The sequence below is a fragment of the Apodemus sylvaticus genome, chromosome 14 (genome assembly GCF_947179515.1).
Source record: "Apodemus sylvaticus chromosome 14, mApoSyl1.1, whole genome shotgun sequence".
Classification (NCBI taxonomy): domain Eukaryota; kingdom Metazoa; phylum Chordata; class Mammalia; order Rodentia; family Muridae; genus Apodemus; species Apodemus sylvaticus.
The window spans coordinates 25,060,131-25,079,350 of NC_067485.1; the positions used below are offsets into that span (position 1 = coordinate 25,060,131).

Here is a 19,220-nt window from a genome sequence, read left to right on the forward strand (position 1 = left end):
CCCTGGATAGCCACAAACTATACTGGCCCTGCATGGAAGTTGGGAGTCTCTTTGTTTTTGTTTTAGTTCACAGTATATAACAACGCCTTGCCTCTAACTTTGTTTAAAAATTCAAATATACCTAACCTAATAGCATAAAAATATTAACTTAATAAATTTATCATTACCAAAGCATAGAAACTACACACATCATATCTAAGAAGTCTTTGCTGTTAGGTCCTTGGAATTCAACCTTATTGGGCAATTCACTGTAACTAAACAAACCAACCCTCCCAGGACCCCACGATGGTCCTGCCACCCGGCTCTTCCTTCTAGAAAAGCTAAACAAATTATTTTCTCTGCCACTCTGCCTCAATTGAGTTCCTCCAGAACAATACTGAAGTGCCTGCCTGCCTCTGAGAAGGACGCACCCTGCTCTAGCTCTGACATCACTTCTGGATTGCTCTTCTGCACTCCTTACTGCATGTGCCCTATCCAGTGGCCGCTGTAGAGTGTGTCACTCCTACGCCTCCTCTAGGACCGGGGGAAGGGGGCACGCTCTACTGAAAAGTAGAAGCGGGAACTAGGTTCTCTCTCACTGTGCCAGGAAGTGAAACAGAAAACTAATACAGCCTCCAGACTCTGATCCCCAAACAGTGCTTTGGGCCCCCCTTTATCTACAGGTGCAGTGTGGGAGACCCTCCCCACCCCCCGACAATGCAAACAGACTGCTTGTCCAAATTTCTACAGTGCATAGCATACAAGGAAAAGCTTTGAATGTCAGTTAACACTTTGCTTAAATATTAATAGGTTCACCTCTGTAAAGCAAGATAGTAAAATATTCCCTTTCTTACTTTTAGACAAGCCATCTCTACTTCCAACTATGCATAACTCAGCAAGCCATATACACAAATGTCTTTACAGATTGGCTATTCTTAGGAGGAGATGGAAATTCCCAGGATTGTGATGGCGAATTCAACTTGCAGTCATATACACAAACAACTCTGAAATGGATTCTCAACAAGAAAAGACTTAAAAGGGAAACGTTTATACTCCTTTAGCCCTTCCCCCAGCCTTGGCTTTGTACAGTTCTCTTAACAAGCTCCACTCCACGGCTGGAGAGCATTCACAAACTCATCCATCAGGAAAGGGCTGGGTGGGGTCAACGCTAGCCACTATGAGCATGACTGTGCATGCTGGAAGCCAAGGGGATAGCTCTGGTGACACTCTGGACGAGTGACGGCCGTTCCACCCCTCACTTTCCTCAGCTATAAACCGAGGTGATAATACACCTACTTTATGAGGTTGAAACAAGCACACATGAGAAAAAGAAAAGCCCCTGGCATACAGCTCTGGACGGACCTATGAAAGGGCAGCTACCCCGACGACACCAGGACACCATCGGAGCAGCCTCTGCCAGCCACCAGCCATGGCAGCCCTGACCATGGGAAGCCATATCATTTAAAGACAACCGGAGCCAAGGCACCTGGTTTGAATTACTCAAGCCAGAGCCCACGGCTTGAGGTCACCGTGGGCAGCATGGCAGCTGCCCATCGCAACACGAACCAAAATAAACCAAAATACTGGAAAAGAACACTCCACAAACATCAAATATAAGAAACCAGTAGGCGGAGAAAAGTGGAATCATTTCTCCATCGCCTGTTCATCTGTTGAGGAAGGCTGAACGGAACAAACACCGCGAGGCAAGGTCCTCCCCACCTGGAGACCTACCTCCCGGATCCCAGGATAACATAGCATACTGCCCTAACTATAAGTCTGGCTTACTTGTATTTGAATGTTACAGGTACTAAGCAATTATACCTGGTCTTACAGTTTTCTTCATGGCAAGCCTCAGTGTAAGCCAAGAAGATGGAAGTGTGCTTCCCAAGAGCAAATCCATTAAACGTATACTCATTCAGCACCTGACAAATCAGGCTTTCTATCAATCAGATAGGTACACACATCTCAGGACTACCATGGTTCCATTCATACCTAGGGACTCCGAAGTTAAGGACTCTAATTGTATCCAACCACATGGTAAGGGCTTCCTACCTTTGACTAGCCCTGTACAACATAAGTACAGTACTCACTAGAATGGAACGCATCACAGAACCAACTCAAAGCTTGGTTAAATTTTTACAATGAAGAGAGTAAAAATTAATATAATATGGTAAGCATGGTGATTCATGCCTTAATCCCAACACTTGGGAGGAAGAGGCAGGAGGATCATCGTAAGTTCAAAACCCATTCTCTTCATATTGAGTTCCAAGTCAGCCAAGGCTACATATTAATACTATGTATCAATAATACCACCACCACCACCAATAATAATAATAACTGAATAATGTATGAATCTAGATACTAACAGCCAAAAAAGGCCTTCTTGAAGAACTGAGCATTCTTATAAAATGACCCTTTGTGGACACAAGTTCTAGTGTTCAGTGAGCCATCTCTAGCTCTAATGAGGTAATTGATGTTCTGCGACTGGCATGTTAATCACATTCAGAAGAGCATTCCTACGTGATAGGCAGAACACTGCTAGATGTTTTAAATACAAACTGAAAGTACAGCCTTCCATCTATTCATAAGCTACTCTCCTGAATACAAGAGCAAGCAGCAGCCCAGACTTGCTCAAAGCAGTACGTTTTAACCATGGGGCTCACCTAGACTTGGACATGAGAGGAGTTTTTATTCGCATTACGTTTTCTTCTGTTCTACAGCAAGATAAAATTATACCTCATCAGAATATGTTTTGTGCAAAGATGCCCTAAAATAAAAATCATTACTATGGTTAATTATATTATCACATTTTATATTTCCTTATAAAAAGAAAAAATGGCTAATGTTGATAAGCATTCAGAAAACATCAAATGTACTCTAAATATGAACTGAAAAATAATTACCTTCCAAACAGAATTAGAGATTGTCTATATTAAGTCTATTCCCATATTATCCTAGTCAAATTAAATAATGCCAGCCATTTATGTGACAGTTTCTTCTAAAAACACCAATGGTTTCCTTGCTTGTATCATCTTAAACTAGTTTTTAAATTATTACTTCCTTTCTTGCTTCAGTTACATACAGAAAAAAAAGATTTTTAATAAGCCATGGGTTTGTTTTCCCTCCAGAATTCCTGGCCTCTCAAGGCATTCGCTGTCAGCACAGAATGGCTGAGCTAACATCCAAATGTGAAAAGCAATGTGTGAACTGAATTGCCCGTGACAATCATTGCAACTGGACAGATTCTACTCATGAACTCCGTAGATAATCCTTACATTAACAGAACGAGCTTGGGTCATAATAGAAGCCTTTATAAAAACCACCACTGGAGAGGCTCAGGAAGTGCCTGGTGAAAGTTTTCTCATTAGTCAGATAACCCTGAAAAGCAGGTTGGGTCTCTCCTCCTGCACTGGAGGGGAACAAGGGACAGAGGTGGCACTCATCTCCAAACCTAAATACAGTCCTCTAATCCCATGGGATGAGTCAGGCCGAAATATGTAATACTCCAGTATAATAAAATCCGAGAGCTTTCAGTTTCCTGAATAGTGGATGGACACAAATGTTGTTTAACCTCTTTCAACAAATCTAAAAGAAAATACAAGGCAAGGGCTAAGTGAGTTCAAGTGGAAACTGGCAGTGGTGGCAGCCAGTGTGGCGTCCTCTGCACTGGCCTCCCTCTGCTCCACCCCAGTCTCCATCAGTCAGTCATGAGCACACCCCCAAGTGGCCTGTGCAGCCCCAAGTGCAATCCATAAAGGGCTCTCTGTGGGCACACCTGGCCTCCACTTGTGAAACACATGCAAACCAGAGGTTTGACGTAAGCCAGTTCTGGGAGGTGACTGTTATGTTTCAACTGCTTAGCCTGTACCAGCATGTGACAAACACTGCAGTAGTCCTATGGTCTAGCCTCCACCCACTATCTGCACTTCACAGACAAGGAAAACAACTTGCACAAGACCACACAGGTCATATCACAAAGTCCAACTCTTCCCTCCCCACCAATCCAAAGCCATCATCAGAGAAACCTCCTCCTTCAGTGTATAGGAACTAACAGAGACCCACAACTGTTTGAAGCACAGAGAAAGATGGGCCTCGAACACTCAGTCCTAAATGGAACCTCTCCATAAAGCCCCTCCCCGCAGGGATCAGGGCATTATCAGAAGAGGAGGCGGAGACTGTGAGAGTCAGTGAGGATTGGGACACCAGGGAGGCAGTGCTTTTCAGATACAATTGGTCCGATGCGCAGATGAACTCAGAGACTACCGGCAGCAGCCACAAGACTTGACTGTGTCTAGTCAGACGGGGTCCTAGGGCTGAGGCGATGCAGATACAAGCTCTCATGCATTACCCGGAAGCTTTTTTCCAATGGCATCTCACTGGTCATGCAAACCACACTTAGGAGCAGGCCTCACATGCAAGCAGCAGAAGGCCAGCATAAAACCAACTCAGTGGTATTTTGATGGATTTGAGGATTTTTTTTGGGGGGGGGGAGGTTGTTTTGTTTTGGTTTTGTCTCACACTGCTTTTCTCTGGGCATTTTTTTTTTACCTTTACTTATCTTTTGATTCTCTATTATGATTTCTGATATTGTTTTTATGGGTTTTGTACCTATGAACATAACGTGTTTCTCCTGCTTTTTCTTTGGTTTCCTTTTCTGTTTGTCTGTTTTGTTTTATTCTGATTTATTTGCCTGTTTGCAGATGTTTACAAATGAATTCTGGAGTGAAATTTATATTCGACATAAGTTCATAATAAATGCATGATTTCTCAGCATAGGCAATTAAAACTTTGTACCACATGGAAATTAATCAGAGATGACTAAGGATCAAAAGAAGCAATCCCTAACTAAGGTTCAAACTCATAAATGTCTCCATAACAACCTTCTCACACCCTAGCCATTGTCTGTTGGGCCAACAATGGCAGCAGCAAACATCAGCAAAGGTGAAATGCCAGGTGTGCCAGGAGACGGGCGTGGCACAGAGGAGCCACTGTGCTCCTGTAGGCAGCAGGGACTTTGTCAGAAGAAAAGAAGAAACCAAAAGTATAGGTAAACCCCCCCCCAACATACATACACATACAGACAGAGAGAGAGAGAAGAGATGAAGACAAAGACGAAGACGAAGAAGATGAAGAAGGCGAAGAAGGCGAAGAAGAAGAAGAAGAAGAAGAAGAAGAAGAAGAAGAAGAAGAAGAAGAAGAAGAAGAAGAAGAAGAAGAAAAAGAAAGATTGAGAAGAAAAAGAACAGTACAAAGATGAGCTCTAGAATGGCTAATGATCCCTCACCAGACACAGAGAAATCAAGGCCTAGCAGTGCCAAGGCTCCTAGATAAACTCAGGACACTGCTTTTTATCCTGTAAGGTGATGACACCCATTGTCTGATAAGCCCCACATGCTGTCTAGTATATTTTAATAAAGCTAATTTGCAGAGGGTAAAAAGGGTTCTCATTTTTGAGATAGTCAAAAATGCATGCAAACAGTAAAAGTGAAAGTTAGCCACACCAAATTCTCAAAATATGATTTCCAAAACAAACAAAAAGGCTAATATCTCATATTTATCACACTGAATTCCAATCTTAAAGCAGCAGAGGCTTTGAAACCTTAGACCTAAATAGAACAAGAGGTAGCAGCGCTTCCTGTTCCACAGTCTTGCAATGTAATGTCTGGCACAGCACAGAACAGCCCTGTATCTGAAATGACGGGCATGGGTCATCCTGTGAGTTACCAGTTCCTCAAGCCTCGCCACCTAAGAAACCAAGAAAAAAGCCCAGGAAGGTGAGAAGGATGACGTATCTTCAAAGCACTGACTGGGGGCCACATGGCCCACACCACTGTCACCTCACTAAGACCATGCATGAGATCGTAGGCCTTAACATCTGCCACAGCACTGTCCCATCTTTCTGGAAACGGCCTGCCTCTCAGTACCCTCAGTGCCCTCCCTCTCTCCGGAGCCCAGGACAGCCCTCTCAGCTGCTCCTCTCAGCAGACACACGCTCCCTGTGCTCAGCCACACTGCTCGCCCACTTCACAGAGCACAGTCCACGCTGGAGCGCCACGACTTCCATGCTGTGCAAGCAGGAGAGAGCAAGACAAACACCTAGCTGGGTAATATGAGCAAGGATGTGGAGACCTAACTCCAAAAAGTGGGCGGAGCACCAGTCATGGGTAACTCAGCCCTCAGCCTCACGTGTGCCTCAAACTTAATTTCTGCCTTTGCCAAATCAAGTCTTATCCGATTGTGTCCACTAAATCAACTCTGAGAATAGAAATGTGCAAAGCCCACCCACCCCTTTGGGAAGCACAGGGCACACGTGCTCTCTCAAGACAGTCCAATACTTATAATACTCATTAGTGTATGCAGAGAAACGTGTGTGTGTGTGTGTGTGTGTGTGTGTGTGTGTGTACATGCAAGCACTCATCTATATTTTTCCCCAGTTAGAATTCCCCTTCCAGACAGTGTTATCTTGTCCATTTCCACAGCCATGGGCACATAGCAACCCCAGCTGCAAGGTGAGAATAAATCAAGGGTTATATTGTTAAGAGTCAAGATTGGCACGGAAGCATTAATAAATATAAGTTGAGATTTTTCAAAAGACATTAATCTTTTACTATTGGTTTCAATACTAAGCATAAGACGAGAATACTCCAGAGACTGTTCTCCTTCTCCAGAGGGACCGGGCTACGATGACAACAGGACCAATACCAACAAGCTGGATTCAGACTCCTGTCTAGTTGTTACACTTCCTGTCTCTCAGTTTCTTACCCAGCACAAGAGATGTCTTTGGCAAGTAAACCAAAGGGCCCTGGGGACAGCACACTACGAAAGCACACTAAAGACATGCCAAGTTATCAGTGAGAAAGCACCTGCCCAAAAAGAATAGTTTGCTTCTTTCACCAGCTTATTTCCGACTCCTAACTTTTCTTTCTTTCTTTTTTTTTTTTTCTCGAGACAGGGTTTCTCTGTATCCCTGGCTGTCCTGGAACTCACTCTATAGACCAGGCTGTCCTCAAACTCAGAAATCCGCCTGCCTCTGCCTCCCTGAGTGCTGGGATTATAGGCATGTGCCGCCACCACCCGGCTAAATCCTAACTTTTCACTCACACATGCACACATGCACACATGCACACATGCACACACACACATGCACACACATGCACACACACACACACACACACACACACACACACACTCACACACCTAACTACCTACAGAGGAAAGCTGTGTGAACTCCATACTCTACTATCTGCCTTTCCCCAGTCAGCCTTTCCAGCAGAAGTGAAAGTTTCACCCTCATGCAAGCCCTGGCCAGTGAGCAGAAGGGCTCAGCCTCCCTCTGACAGGAAGTGGACCTGCGGAAGCCCCTCCTCCCTGGTCTCCTATGCTCCCTAACTCCAGGCCGCCCAAATCAGCAACCTTATATTGTAGTGGGTTGGTGGACCCAACTTAATTTAAGCCCTCTCTAAGAAGTGAAAAATATTTTAATTTTAGAAAAGAAGCAAGTTTCTTATTCTTACTCTACATTTGACTTGTACAGACATTTAATGTCCATGAGTCAATGAATACTTTCAGATCATAAACAGATATACCTTGAAATTAATTTTAGCCTTATCCTAAAATGAAAACAGCCTAAGTTGAAAATGTGTTTAACAAAAACAAAAGAAAAAGGCATAAAGTGGGAGGCATTGTTAGGAGGACAGGGGCTTGGCTGGCGGGTAGGGGAGTAAGATGGGTGGGAGGGATGTGGGCAGACTGCATTATATAAATTATAAAGTATACAAATGTGCAGCCATCAAGGAACAAGTTTAATTTAAAATGAGTTTAAAGGGCAGGGGCTAGCTCAGTGGTGGGGCACTGGCTAACATGTACAAGGCTCTACCTTCAATTCCCAGTACAAAAAAGAAAGAAGAAAAAAATGGAGTAATATGTTTACCACCCTTGACTAATGAGTACTCTCACTTCTCAGTGCAGCACTCTACAGAGTGCACTGTGTCCTTCCTCTTCGAAAGTTAACTAGGTGCTGATATTCCCTACCACGGGCCAACAGCCAGAGATCACAGGAGCGCATACTAAGAAAAGACCCAACAACCAGCTTTGTTTGTGTGTTTGTTTGTTGAGATAGTACTAATTGTGCAGCACTATCTCAACAAATACACAAACAAACAATTGTTTGAATTTCTGGTCTCAGGAATCTTCAGGCCTCAGCTTCCTGAATTAGCTGCAGTCCACAGTCACCATTCACAGCTATAGAGGGCTTCTACTAAATTTGTGTCATGTAACACAATTGTAAAGCTAAGAAACCATAAATTAATCCAGAAGTTTAGGACTCATTAACAAATTTCTGGGCCCCTATTAGCTGGCTAAGTAAGGCAGCTATTAGCTTGTCTCCTGCCTTTATACAAATGGGAATGTGGTTCTCTCTAGACAGAAAAATCCTAAAGGCAAGCCTCCTAATGCCCACCTTGGCAGGCGTCCTACCCCGACTGCCCTGCCTGCATCAGAAAACAAGATGAAGTCAGCTCTTCAAAAGGCTCAAATTCTAAGAGAGTGAGGCAGACATATTTAAGTTGCAGTTTCTCCATGACTCTGGGAGATCACACTCCCAAACGCTGCAGTTAAAGTGCTCCATCTAAATCCCCACCTCATTAAAGTCTATACTGCACTCATCAGCTCCTATGTGAGCCCAGGGAGTCACCAATGCCAGCAGGGTTCTAGTGCACTCTAGGCGGGAAGCAAGCTCTGATTTCAAGTAGCTCCAGAAATTGATCATCTGTCCAAATGCCACCTCAGGATGACTGGCCAAATATGTCATTCCTAAGAACATTTACAATGAACCTGATTGATTTTTAAGACATCTCTAACCTTGAAGGCATGTGCCTAAAGTATGTTTTCCAATGACCACAGCACTGAAGACTCCTTGTCATTCAACAGTATCACAGCAAAAGGCATCACTCCTATTGGAGTTGAAAATCTGGTGCACGGCAGGAATGAAAAAGCAGATACTACAGGGTATATAATAATGCTAATATAAACAATGTTACTGGCCACTTACACACACATATTCACATATTCATATTCTCATTCTCTCTCTCTCTCTCTCTCTCTCTCTCTCTCTCTCTCTCTCTCTCTCTCTCTCTCTCTCTGCTGTAGAGTGGCCTCAGGCAGGGCCTCAGGAAGGATCCTGAAGAAGGTGCTGCCATCACAGGAGGTGACAGCTCCAAGAAAGCCAGCTCTGTGCAGAGATCCCTGAAGACCTTCCCTGGGGACAAGGTAGAGAGGTATAAACCTGGACCATGGATGCTCCTGACCCGGCCTCAACTATTGTGTGTGCTTTCAACTTTTTCACCAAAAAAAAAAAAAGAAAAAGAAAAAAAAAAGAAACAAAGAATTATAAAAAATGAAAAAGCAAAGAAACCTAGAAAAAATGATAGAATAAGAGTATAAAAACAAATTTGAACAGTTGTAAAATCTATTTCTATTTCATGCTAATTGGTATTACAAGAGTCAAAAAGTCAAGTCTCCTTTTCATTTTTAGATAAAAAAGGTAGTCTAAGTATACTAATGTTAATTTATTCCTGGACGAAAAAGAAACGTTTATCCGCACAGCCTGACCACAACATTCAGTCTACCTTGGTGCCTGTGCCCCAGGCCATCAGGGGTGCCACTCTCTAACTCACCTAAAGCAGCTTCAAGGCCTGCAACACACACACACACACACACACACACACACAGCAAGACAGCGCGAGAAACTTGGACGGATGTAGCATTTTTACCTTTTATACTGCACTTTACTCTTTTAAGATACACAAATACTTCTGGGTTACAATTTTACAATTGCCTCAGCTCAGAGTCTTACATTGTGGGTGGCTTAATTCTCAAAAACTAAATGCGGATGTTGAAAAAAAGAAAAAAAAAACTTTGGTAACAAGAAAATATTTCTAAATATGCACAGACCAAAAATTAACTAACTGAATGTAGCAGGATTCTCCCTGTCCAATTGATTTAATTACTAATACAACAAGAAGCCTGTGATTGGACATGGAAAAGGGGGCGGAGCTAAGACTGGCAGAGACAGGAAGAAAGGAAGATGGAGGGAGAGAAAGGCCATCCAGATTCCACGTGGTTTTAAATAACCACAGGTAGCTATAATATCATATAGGGTTAGAATAATTGGAATAATTTGTCTAACTAGGTGGGCAGCTTGTATCATTATCAATTGGCTCTGAAATTATTGTGTGGGCATCTTGTGAACTGAGAATCTACTGATATATAAATCTGACTGCTTAATTATAAGCTTCTAGAGTTTTGATTTTACCAGGTTACTGGGAATCATGACAGTTAACCACAAGGTGGGTGGTCACTGCATGGGGCTGGCATGGCAGCGACCCGCCACGGGAACACCCTGCTGCAGCCATGTGGCCCAGTAGCAGTCCTATGGGGAACTTGCTGCATGATGTTGGGGGTGGGGTGATCACTGATGTTACCACATGAATTGTACTGCAGCCTCGGCTCTGGGCAGGGAACAAGTAGACTTTGGACAGCATAGGCCATCTTACACTCAACCAACCCTGCCTGAGACACCTAAGCTCAGATGCCAGACAACTCTATCTTCTAGATTGCCATGATACACTGTTAAAAGTTTTCTGCTCCTCTAAAAACATGTAACAACTTAGTATAGCATGTAACAAATTAGTGTTGACCTTTGTGCTGTATTGTTAGTGTTACAATAGTTGATTTTAAAAACTGCTATTCTAGCTCCTGACTTGAGTTTTGTTAAACAAACAAACAAATAAATGGATTGGGATTAGGATAGAATTTCTAACTATTTCTGAAATGACCCTAATTATACGGCTGCCATGTGGTACTATAAACTTGGAAACAGCATCTCAACACCAAAAGCCATCACCCCAAAGCACTGACCAACAGAAAACCTGCTCTACATCCTGCAGCATCAAATATTCAGCTAAGACCTAACTCTTTTGTATAAAAATAAACAAGCATGTCAAATTCAGCATGCAAATTCTCTTTTATCATTAATAAATGGCAAAATTAATGAATAATTATTTTTTTAAACTTTTATGATTTAGGTCTAGAGAGCTGGCTCAATGCTGAAGAGGACTTGCTAATCTGGCAGAGGATCAGAGTTCAGTTGCCAGCCCCAACACTGGACAAGCCACCAGTGCCTGTAACAACTCCAGGGGCTCTGATACCCTCTTCTGGTCTCTGAGATAACTGCACACACATGTGCATAAACAAACATACAAAGTATTTTTTTAAATTATGACTGTTAACAAACACTTGCTTTATATACCTACTTTATATTTTGCATTTGTATATAACCAAGAGCTTGTAGAACTTTCTTCAGTAAAAAGAGGTTATGAATAGAAAAGCTTTAATCAGCCCTTGCCTAAAATACAAGCTCTTGGTTGCAGCCAAGGAGCAGTGGCTTAACCACACAGGCCAGGTGTGTAGTAGTCGAGACCATGTAAGATGCATGGAAGATGAGCCATCTATAATTGTTAAAAGAGAACCACCAGCTGTGCATTCCTTGGTATGCAACTGTAATATTGAGACAAGGCTATCTCACACAGTATTTTATTTTGCTTAAGAGCATTTGATTTGGCAGTTTTTTGCTTCACACTGCTACAGTCTTTACATAGACATCCATAACTTTGTGTGCTTATGGGTGAATACTGGTGTGCACATGACACAGTGCATGTGTGGACATGAGGACAACTTTAGGTATCAGTTCACACCTGCCACCTTGTCTGAGAAAGCCTCTCTTAGTATCAGGACATACCAGGCTGTGTGGACCACGAGTTTCTGGGCATGCTCATGTTTCTATGCCCTATTTTGCCACAGACTGAGATTGCAGACCTATGCTACTGCCTCTGGTACAACCAGCATTGTACCAACTGAGACCTCTTACAAGTCCAATACTACTAAACCCTATATACTGGAATCAGACAGAAAAGATAACTGCTAGTCACAGTGAATACAACACCTCAAAACAATAAAAACCATTAAACAGATAAGGTGAAATGTGCTTAGTGTCCCACTATTAAATATCTTTACCTTTAATGGAAAGAAATTTATCTTGCAGCATTTGTATGAAATGTGTTTCATACGTATTCTGTTGGTTTTGCTTTGCTTGGTGCTGGGAATGGAACCCAGAGCCACAACCATGAAAAGCCCATACTCCAACCCCAAGCGACATTCCCAGCCTTACATACAAGTTTGACAAGATGTTTCTTTGTTGAAATAGTCAGCTTGTTCTGAATTCTGCAAATGAAGAACTGTGTAAATGTCAATTCCAACTCTCTTTCACTTCTTTGTCTTGATATAAGGCACAGAAGTAAACCTCCAACAGATATGGCCATACAGTAGCAAAACTCATTAACACGGCCTCTCACTAGCATGCTTGAAGCCCAGGCAATCTCCCAAAGGCACGTGAAGGATAGAGGAGGAATCTTTTTTTTTAACAAATGAACATAAATTCACAGTGATTCAATTATAAGAAAACATCAACCGTCCATTTCAGATTCCCTAGTTCCTGTTAAGGAATGATAAATGTCAGCCTTTGAGCAAGTCACCGGAAAAGATTTATAATTCTTGTGGAATTAATTCATCCAGCAGGTAAGAGACAGTTACTGTATAACACACAGAGGAGCGGAGCATCATGGCGCCGGCCATGAATCAGGGTCAGTGTGTAAGATGCCCACCACAGCCATTCCTGGGACCAGCAATGCACCTGACGATGGGGGTCACCAGAAGGAAGCCTTTCTTCACTGAACACAAAGCCTTACCTCTGAGATTTCTGGGATGAATCTGCTTCGTTCGAGGCATTTTTCTTAGATTTAAGAGCTCCTTTTTCTTCTTAGAAACCGTTGGAAGAGCAGGTTACCAAAGGCTGGCTCCATGTACTATCGGACATCAGTTAATCCACATGCTGCAAAGAAAAAGATAAAAGCAGTAAATCTCATCACCTTCAAAAGGGAAGGATACTTCAAAAGTCAGGGGCTTAGAGCAGTGCTGACCTAACCTCAATCGAAGGTAACCTTTGCAAACACCATTTGCTTTTAACTAAACATAAGACAGGTCTCCTTGTTACTTTCTAGGCCCCCTTGTTGAGAAAACAGGGGGGGGGGGGGGAAGTCTCCAGACATCAGTTAGACAAGAATGAAAATTCACTTTAGAACTGCACTGCTAGGTACAATTAAAGTTAGTGTAAGGTGACAAACAGTTATGCTGTATACATATGCCCATTCATAAGGGAAGCCCAATGTCCTGGTCATGTCATTTCAGTTGACTCAGTTAACATGCATAGTTGCTTTGGTGGCTCTTCCCCAGGGATGACATGTCTCCCTTCCAGGCTCAAGGCAGGACTGCACACGCCTATGATCCACAGCTGCATGTTGACCTTTGAGTAGACCACAGACATGCCTCGCATCCATGCTGCTCTTAGATATCAAAGCAGGATATTCCAGAGCATTCCGTCCCCTCTGGCACAAGCCAGGCACTGTTCTAGTCAATATATGTGACTAAAAGGTTGCACTGCCAGTGACACAATATGATCATGTGGCCTAAACAAAAAGCAGCCCTTTGTTGACTTAAGTGTCTAAGGGCTGGGAATTACTTGTTACTGCAGCACAACCTAGTCTGTCCTGACTGTGCCTTTTCAAGCTGAAATGCATCATGCCAAGACGTAATCATCCAACAGGCATGTCTAACCTATAGCCCAAGGACAGTACCTAAGTCTGACTGAAGTTCTCTATAAATGCTGCCTAATACAAAATAGTAAACCTACTTAAAATATTACAAGATTTCTTTTGAGATTCTTTTATTTATTTTTATTTATTTATTTGTAACTCTGTTGCAAGGTTCTCTAGCCACGGTAATATGTTGCAATGTCAAAAAGTTGAACTTGTCTGAAAGTTAACCACCCATCAGTCCAGATCAGCAACCTCCTTCTCTCTTCCACTAGATTCTTTCTCAATAATCTGTTAAAAGTTTAGCTTTAACTTCCTGCAACAATGCTGATGAGCAAAGCCATTAGGCTAGCACTATGGGGTGAAGCCAAGTTTAGTCACTAAGCAAACACAATAGACTAAGGATGCTTTGTTTAAAACCTCTAACATCTATTACAGTACACAACACAAGAGAACACTTAATGGGTTTACTACTTATCACCTAATTTAATCTGAAGAGTTTCTACTTATCACCTAATTTAATCCTAACAACAGAGGCAACGGCTTGAACTCATCCACTTTACAGTGTTGGGAAGAAAAAGTTTTGGGAAGAGATATAAAACAAGACAACAGCTTCAATTCACCCATTTTACAAAGAGAAAACAAAACAAAAAACAAGTTTGGGGAGAGATTATGAAATCTTCCTCAGATCTATGGAATGTGGCCCCACGCGACTCCTCTGAGGAGATAAGTCTTACCTACCAAGGACAATCCCCTCCCAAAGGGATGAATGACACAGCAAATCATGAAGACATACTTTGGAATCAAACCTGACCGGGTTCAAGGCCAGGCTTTACCCCATACTGGGTGGCCTCGTTCAAGGTACTTAAGTTCTCAGAAAAGAAGATCAGATTTCCCAAGCTGTAAAATCAGGAAACATTATCCACCTCAGACCAGCTAAGGACTGAGGACTTAGCTAAACAATGTAGAAGCGTTGCCTGCCACATGAAAATGCTGAAATATTAATTCCCGGTAAGAACGCCTCTAAGGGAACGAACATGTGTTCCAGGATAAGGTTTTAGATATATGTTTTCATTTTAGCTAAAACGCAAAGGAAAAGGCGGCGGCAATCAACGTCCTTGCGACTGTACTATTAGTCTGCATAGCTAAAACTATTCCCAGTCTAACACAAGAGGAAGAATATGAAACAGGATGGTGAATGATGGATGGTGCTTCTTGCAGCACCAGCTAATGACCTACAAAAGATAGGGCTCCTCAACTCCCTTTACCATAGAGACATCAGTTATCACATTCAAAAAGGTCTTGACTGCACAGAGAATTTAAAGATAAAGCTAAACGTGTAACGTTCCGCATTAAAACTAAAGCTTTTAAGCGGTCACGATATCACGAAGTTTTTAAAGCGTGAACTCTGATTGTAAGCCGATCACGTGATCCCCCATCGGCTCCCAAGCTTAAATGTAAAATATGCAAATTCCCAACCTGTAACAGCTTGGTGCGACCCGGTTTTGCAGCCTCCACCCCCTGTCCCTAGCTGTCCAGCCCACATTTAAATCCGCGGTGGAGAAAGACAACAGCACCCGTAACGACTAGGACCAGAGATCGACCATTCTTTCTCGCGAAAGAAATACATACTACAAGGTGCAAAAACAGGACATGATCAAAAAGCGTAAAGACAGTCACAAGGAGAAAAAACATGAATGAATGTGGAGGGCGGAGCCTGGGAAAACCCCTCTGCAACGCTGCACTGAACAAAGCGCTTCGCATGCCAGAAGGAGGGGGGAATGGAAGTGCCAGCTCCGGAAGGAGCCTGGAGTGGATGCGGAGAGCAGGAGGAGGAGGACAGAGTCGGCAAGAGCGGCAGCCTTGAGACTCCTCCTCGCGCCAGCCTCGCCACAGCCCCCTCCCCTCTCTAGCCGCAACTCCAGCTGGAGCCCGACCCCGCGGCGAGCCCAAGCCGCCCCGCGCCCCTGCCCACCGGCCCCGACCCACCAGCGGCGGGCGCGCGCCCTACCCGGAGAGAAACTACCCAGGTGGCCCGGAGTAAACAGGCACTCCGGGCAAAGAACGAAAGGGAAAGCGAGCCACAAAGCCGGGAGGTGCGGAAGCCGCGGCCTGGTCTCCCGCAGCCCTGCCGAGCCCTGCTGCGAGAAGCGGCCGCGGCGACCGGGAGGCCGACCCTCCGTACCTGCTGGGCTCGCAGGACCACAGCTCCCGCCGCCCGTGCGGCCAGGACCCGCCGAAGTGGCAAGCGACTCCCGCACGCAGCATCCCCTCCGCAAGGTCGGCGCCGGCACACGCGCACACACTCACACGCACACCCGCGCGCCCGCCCGCCAGGGGGAGGTGGTCCCGGCCCCCGCCCCCCGCGCCGCGCTCTCCCGGGTGCAGCGCCCCCTCCGCCGCGCCCGGCCCGCACCCGTCGGGAACTGCGCTGCACTTGACAACCGGGACCCAAGCGGTGCCTCCTCCCGACGGGCACCGAGGCGCGAGCAGGGCGCGGGAGGGACCGAGTGGAACCCGGCGGGAGAGCGGCCTTTACCTCTCCCGGGTGTCCGTGAGGACGGCGAGCAGCGCGAGGGCAGCCAGGGCGAAGGTCGGCGGCTTCCCCGCGCGTGGGCGGGGCGGCAGGGGATCCCCGGGGGCGGCGGGGCGGGGGCTGCGGCGGGAGGGCGGGCTCCTGTGAAGCCGGCCCCGGGGCCCCCTGCCGCCCCGCCCGCCTGCCCGCCCGCCCGCCGCAGGCCCCGCCGCGGGGACCCAGGACGCAGGAGGAGGCGCGGCCCGAGGGGCGGGGCGGGGCGGGGCGGCGACGGAGGCGGGGCTCCGCGGCCGGGGGAAGCCCGGCCGGGCAGCAGTCGGGGGCGGTTGGCCCGGGAGGAGGGGCGGGGCCGGGCGGGGCTGGATTCTCTTTACCGTCTTTTGACTTTCTAGAGCAGGCTGTGGGCCGGCCCGGTGACGTCATGGTGTCTCCCAGCCCCGCCCCTCGCCCTGGCCCTGGTAGGGAGGAGGAGGACCCGGGAGGGAGGGGGGGGACCCCAAGGGGGTTTCCTCAGTTCCGCGCAGAGGGAAGGGGAAATCATAGTGAAACTTGAAACTCATTAACTTTGAAAAATAACTTTTAAAAAAGAGAGAGAGAAAGGGGGCTGGGGTGTTGACTTGGAGGGTCAAAGGGGACATGTTATTAAGCCCTGAACTAAAACCACTCTTTTGGTGGCGGATGTTCTATTAAAAGACCGAGGAAAGCCAAGGTTATTCCGGAGAGAGCCGGTGCTTCCCAGAGCCTAAACAGCAGCGAGCGCAGTTAACCCCTCCATGACTGCCTGTCAGCTGGGGACTAACCCGCCAGGGAACTTTGGAAGCCCAGGAGGGGGTGCGGGGCGGAGCCACCCAGCAGGCTTCTGGAACTCTGGGGGAGTGAAATGGCAAGACAGACTAATTTATTACAAACCAGAGTTTGACCCCGGCTGCTAGAAAGCTGTAAGACAACGGGAACTGGAAACTTCTGGAAATATCAGGAGAGCTGAATCTGAGGAGCGAAACAGGTTTTCAAGGGTAGACATAATACTAGCACTTTGAACTTAAAAATTCCACGCATCTACAAAAAAGCCGGCAGAAGTGACGGATTTAACGGGATTTAACCTCAAGTTGGAAAGAATAAGGTGTAAAAAAAAAATGGCGCAAAACAAAAATATTCTTTGTTAACCGACCATACGCCCGCTAAGAGCTGACCATCTGTGCAAAGTTGTTTTGCTCCCTGAGGCTTCCATAAAGATGTCCAGGTCGTTCCTGCTAACCTAACGGTTGGCCCCTAAAGACCCCTGAGGGAGTCTTACCTCTAGCTTGCTGGAGCTAAGAAAAGCTCAAAGCCCCAGAATGGAAATTATTAAAAATGGAATACTCAGTAATGGCGAGCTTAGAGCCAAAAATAATGTTTTGCAAAGGAAAAAAAAAATGCCTACCAAAAAGTAAATTTGATCATTGGAGCAAAGATCATGCAGCTAGAAATCTCTGATGCTATGCTAGTCTTACAATGATACCATTTTAAATTTCCAGTAGGATATCTATTTTATTAAATAAAATACCCAATGGGTAGGATTTACAAAACATATAATGCAGTGCCCCTCCCCCAGCTGAGCTCTTTGAATCAAAAGCTAAACATGCAGACATAGCTAATGTGTTAGGATAAAAACACAGTCTTCATAAGTTGAGTTTTTGTTACTTGAAACGGAAAAAAAAAGCTAAGTGCCAGAGTGGATTTTTTTTTTGACTTAATAGTTGCTGAAGACAACAGAAATGTATCCTGAACCCAGTGTGTCTCCAAGATACAGCAGTGCTCTGAGCGTTTGAGCAAACTGCATGTCTGGTTTTGATTTGTCATTTCATTGTGTTTTCTTGAGCAACAAACCAGTATTAAGACTCCTCTCTGAAACAGATAATATAGAACTCTTTCCTGGTAAGTTTTCTGAATTTTCTAAATGAGGTTTCTTTTTTTTTTTTTTTTTCCATATCAAAATGTAGGGAAAGACAGCTATGTTATAGGTATGTAGTTGTTTTCTGTTTGTTTTGTGACACAGTAAATAGCAGATCCTCAGAATATAGCAAATAAACGGGAAATGGATGAGTGAACCCGACCAGCCTGGTGACTGGTAAACTTCAGCTTCAACTGTCAAAAATCCTTGAACAATGGGGATCCCAGTGATGGCTCTAGACTAGAAAGGCAAAGAGATTCCAGGGGGCCTCTTTATCTCCATCCTGCAGGCCAAGTAAACGTCTTTGTTGCACCCCTTGGGAGACGTGGAGTCCTGGGTGCTCTGACCTTATCTCTCCTGCTGAGCAGCTAGCCAACCTGAAGCCGCGCCCGCGCGTCCCCCAACCCCGGTTCCCACGCAGCCACCGGGCGCTGCCTGCCTCGGGCTCCCCCTTGGCACGGCCCCGTGGCTCCACAGCACCGGCCCTACGCCCGCCCGGTGCGGCCAGCAGCGCCACCGCCACGCGGAGATCCCGGAGGTTCCTCCCGCTGGCCCCGGGTCACATCGCCTGTCCCTCCCCTCCGCCCTGCGAGCTGGGCTTTCCCGTCCACCAACGAGTCCCCTCCCCCGCCCCTCACTCTGGCGACCCGGCAACAAACCCTTCCCCGTACGCTCCGCAGCAACTGTCCCCCTGCACCCGGGCTCTTCTTCCCAAGCCAAGCAGACAAAAGAACAGAGGGAGGAAAACTTACCGAACTACAAGGCAAAAAAGTCTGCTCCCAAGCTTCCTGGGTTCAACTTTTCATTTTAAAAACAACAAAAGCAGAAACCAAAAGCCTCCTAGGTTGGAAGTGGGCGTGAGAGGAAACGCTGGGGGAGGCGCTTGGTTCCCTCGCTGCGCTGCCCCCCCTTTCTGGCCCTTACCCGGAGCTTTGATGTTATCTGGTGCACCGCCTACGTGGGTTATACCTTGAGCTCAGTGCCCGGTGACAGTCAAGATACTCTCCTCCGTGGGTGCTGCTAAAAGGCGGCGCAGCAGGTGGCCAAAGGACAGAATCCTCCAGCTCTT

At 45.7% G+C, this 19,220-nt stretch overlaps 1 protein-coding gene across 3 annotated transcripts in view; it reads right to left on the reverse strand.

Annotated features, from left to right (window-relative positions):
- Hivep1 (HIVEP zinc finger 1) overlaps positions 1–18,997 on the reverse strand; it is a 126,057-nt gene extending 107,060 nt beyond the window's left edge. The window contains exons 1-2 of one of the 3 annotated variants that reach the window (XM_052156388.1): positions 18,904–18,997; positions 12,783–12,925 (exon numbers count right to left, since the gene is read on the reverse strand). In XM_052156388.1, the coding sequence (XP_052012348.1) occupies positions 12,783–12,822 (40 nt within the window). In that variant the 5' untranslated portion in view covers positions 12,823–12,925; positions 18,904–18,997. Of the gene's footprint in view, positions 1–12,782; positions 12,926–15,870; positions 15,930–16,224; positions 16,343–18,903 lie in introns of those variants that run through there. The other 2 variants (XM_052156387.1, XM_052156389.1) reach the window with 2 other exon arrangements.
- Between the last annotated feature and the right edge of the window lie 223 nt (positions 18,998–19,220).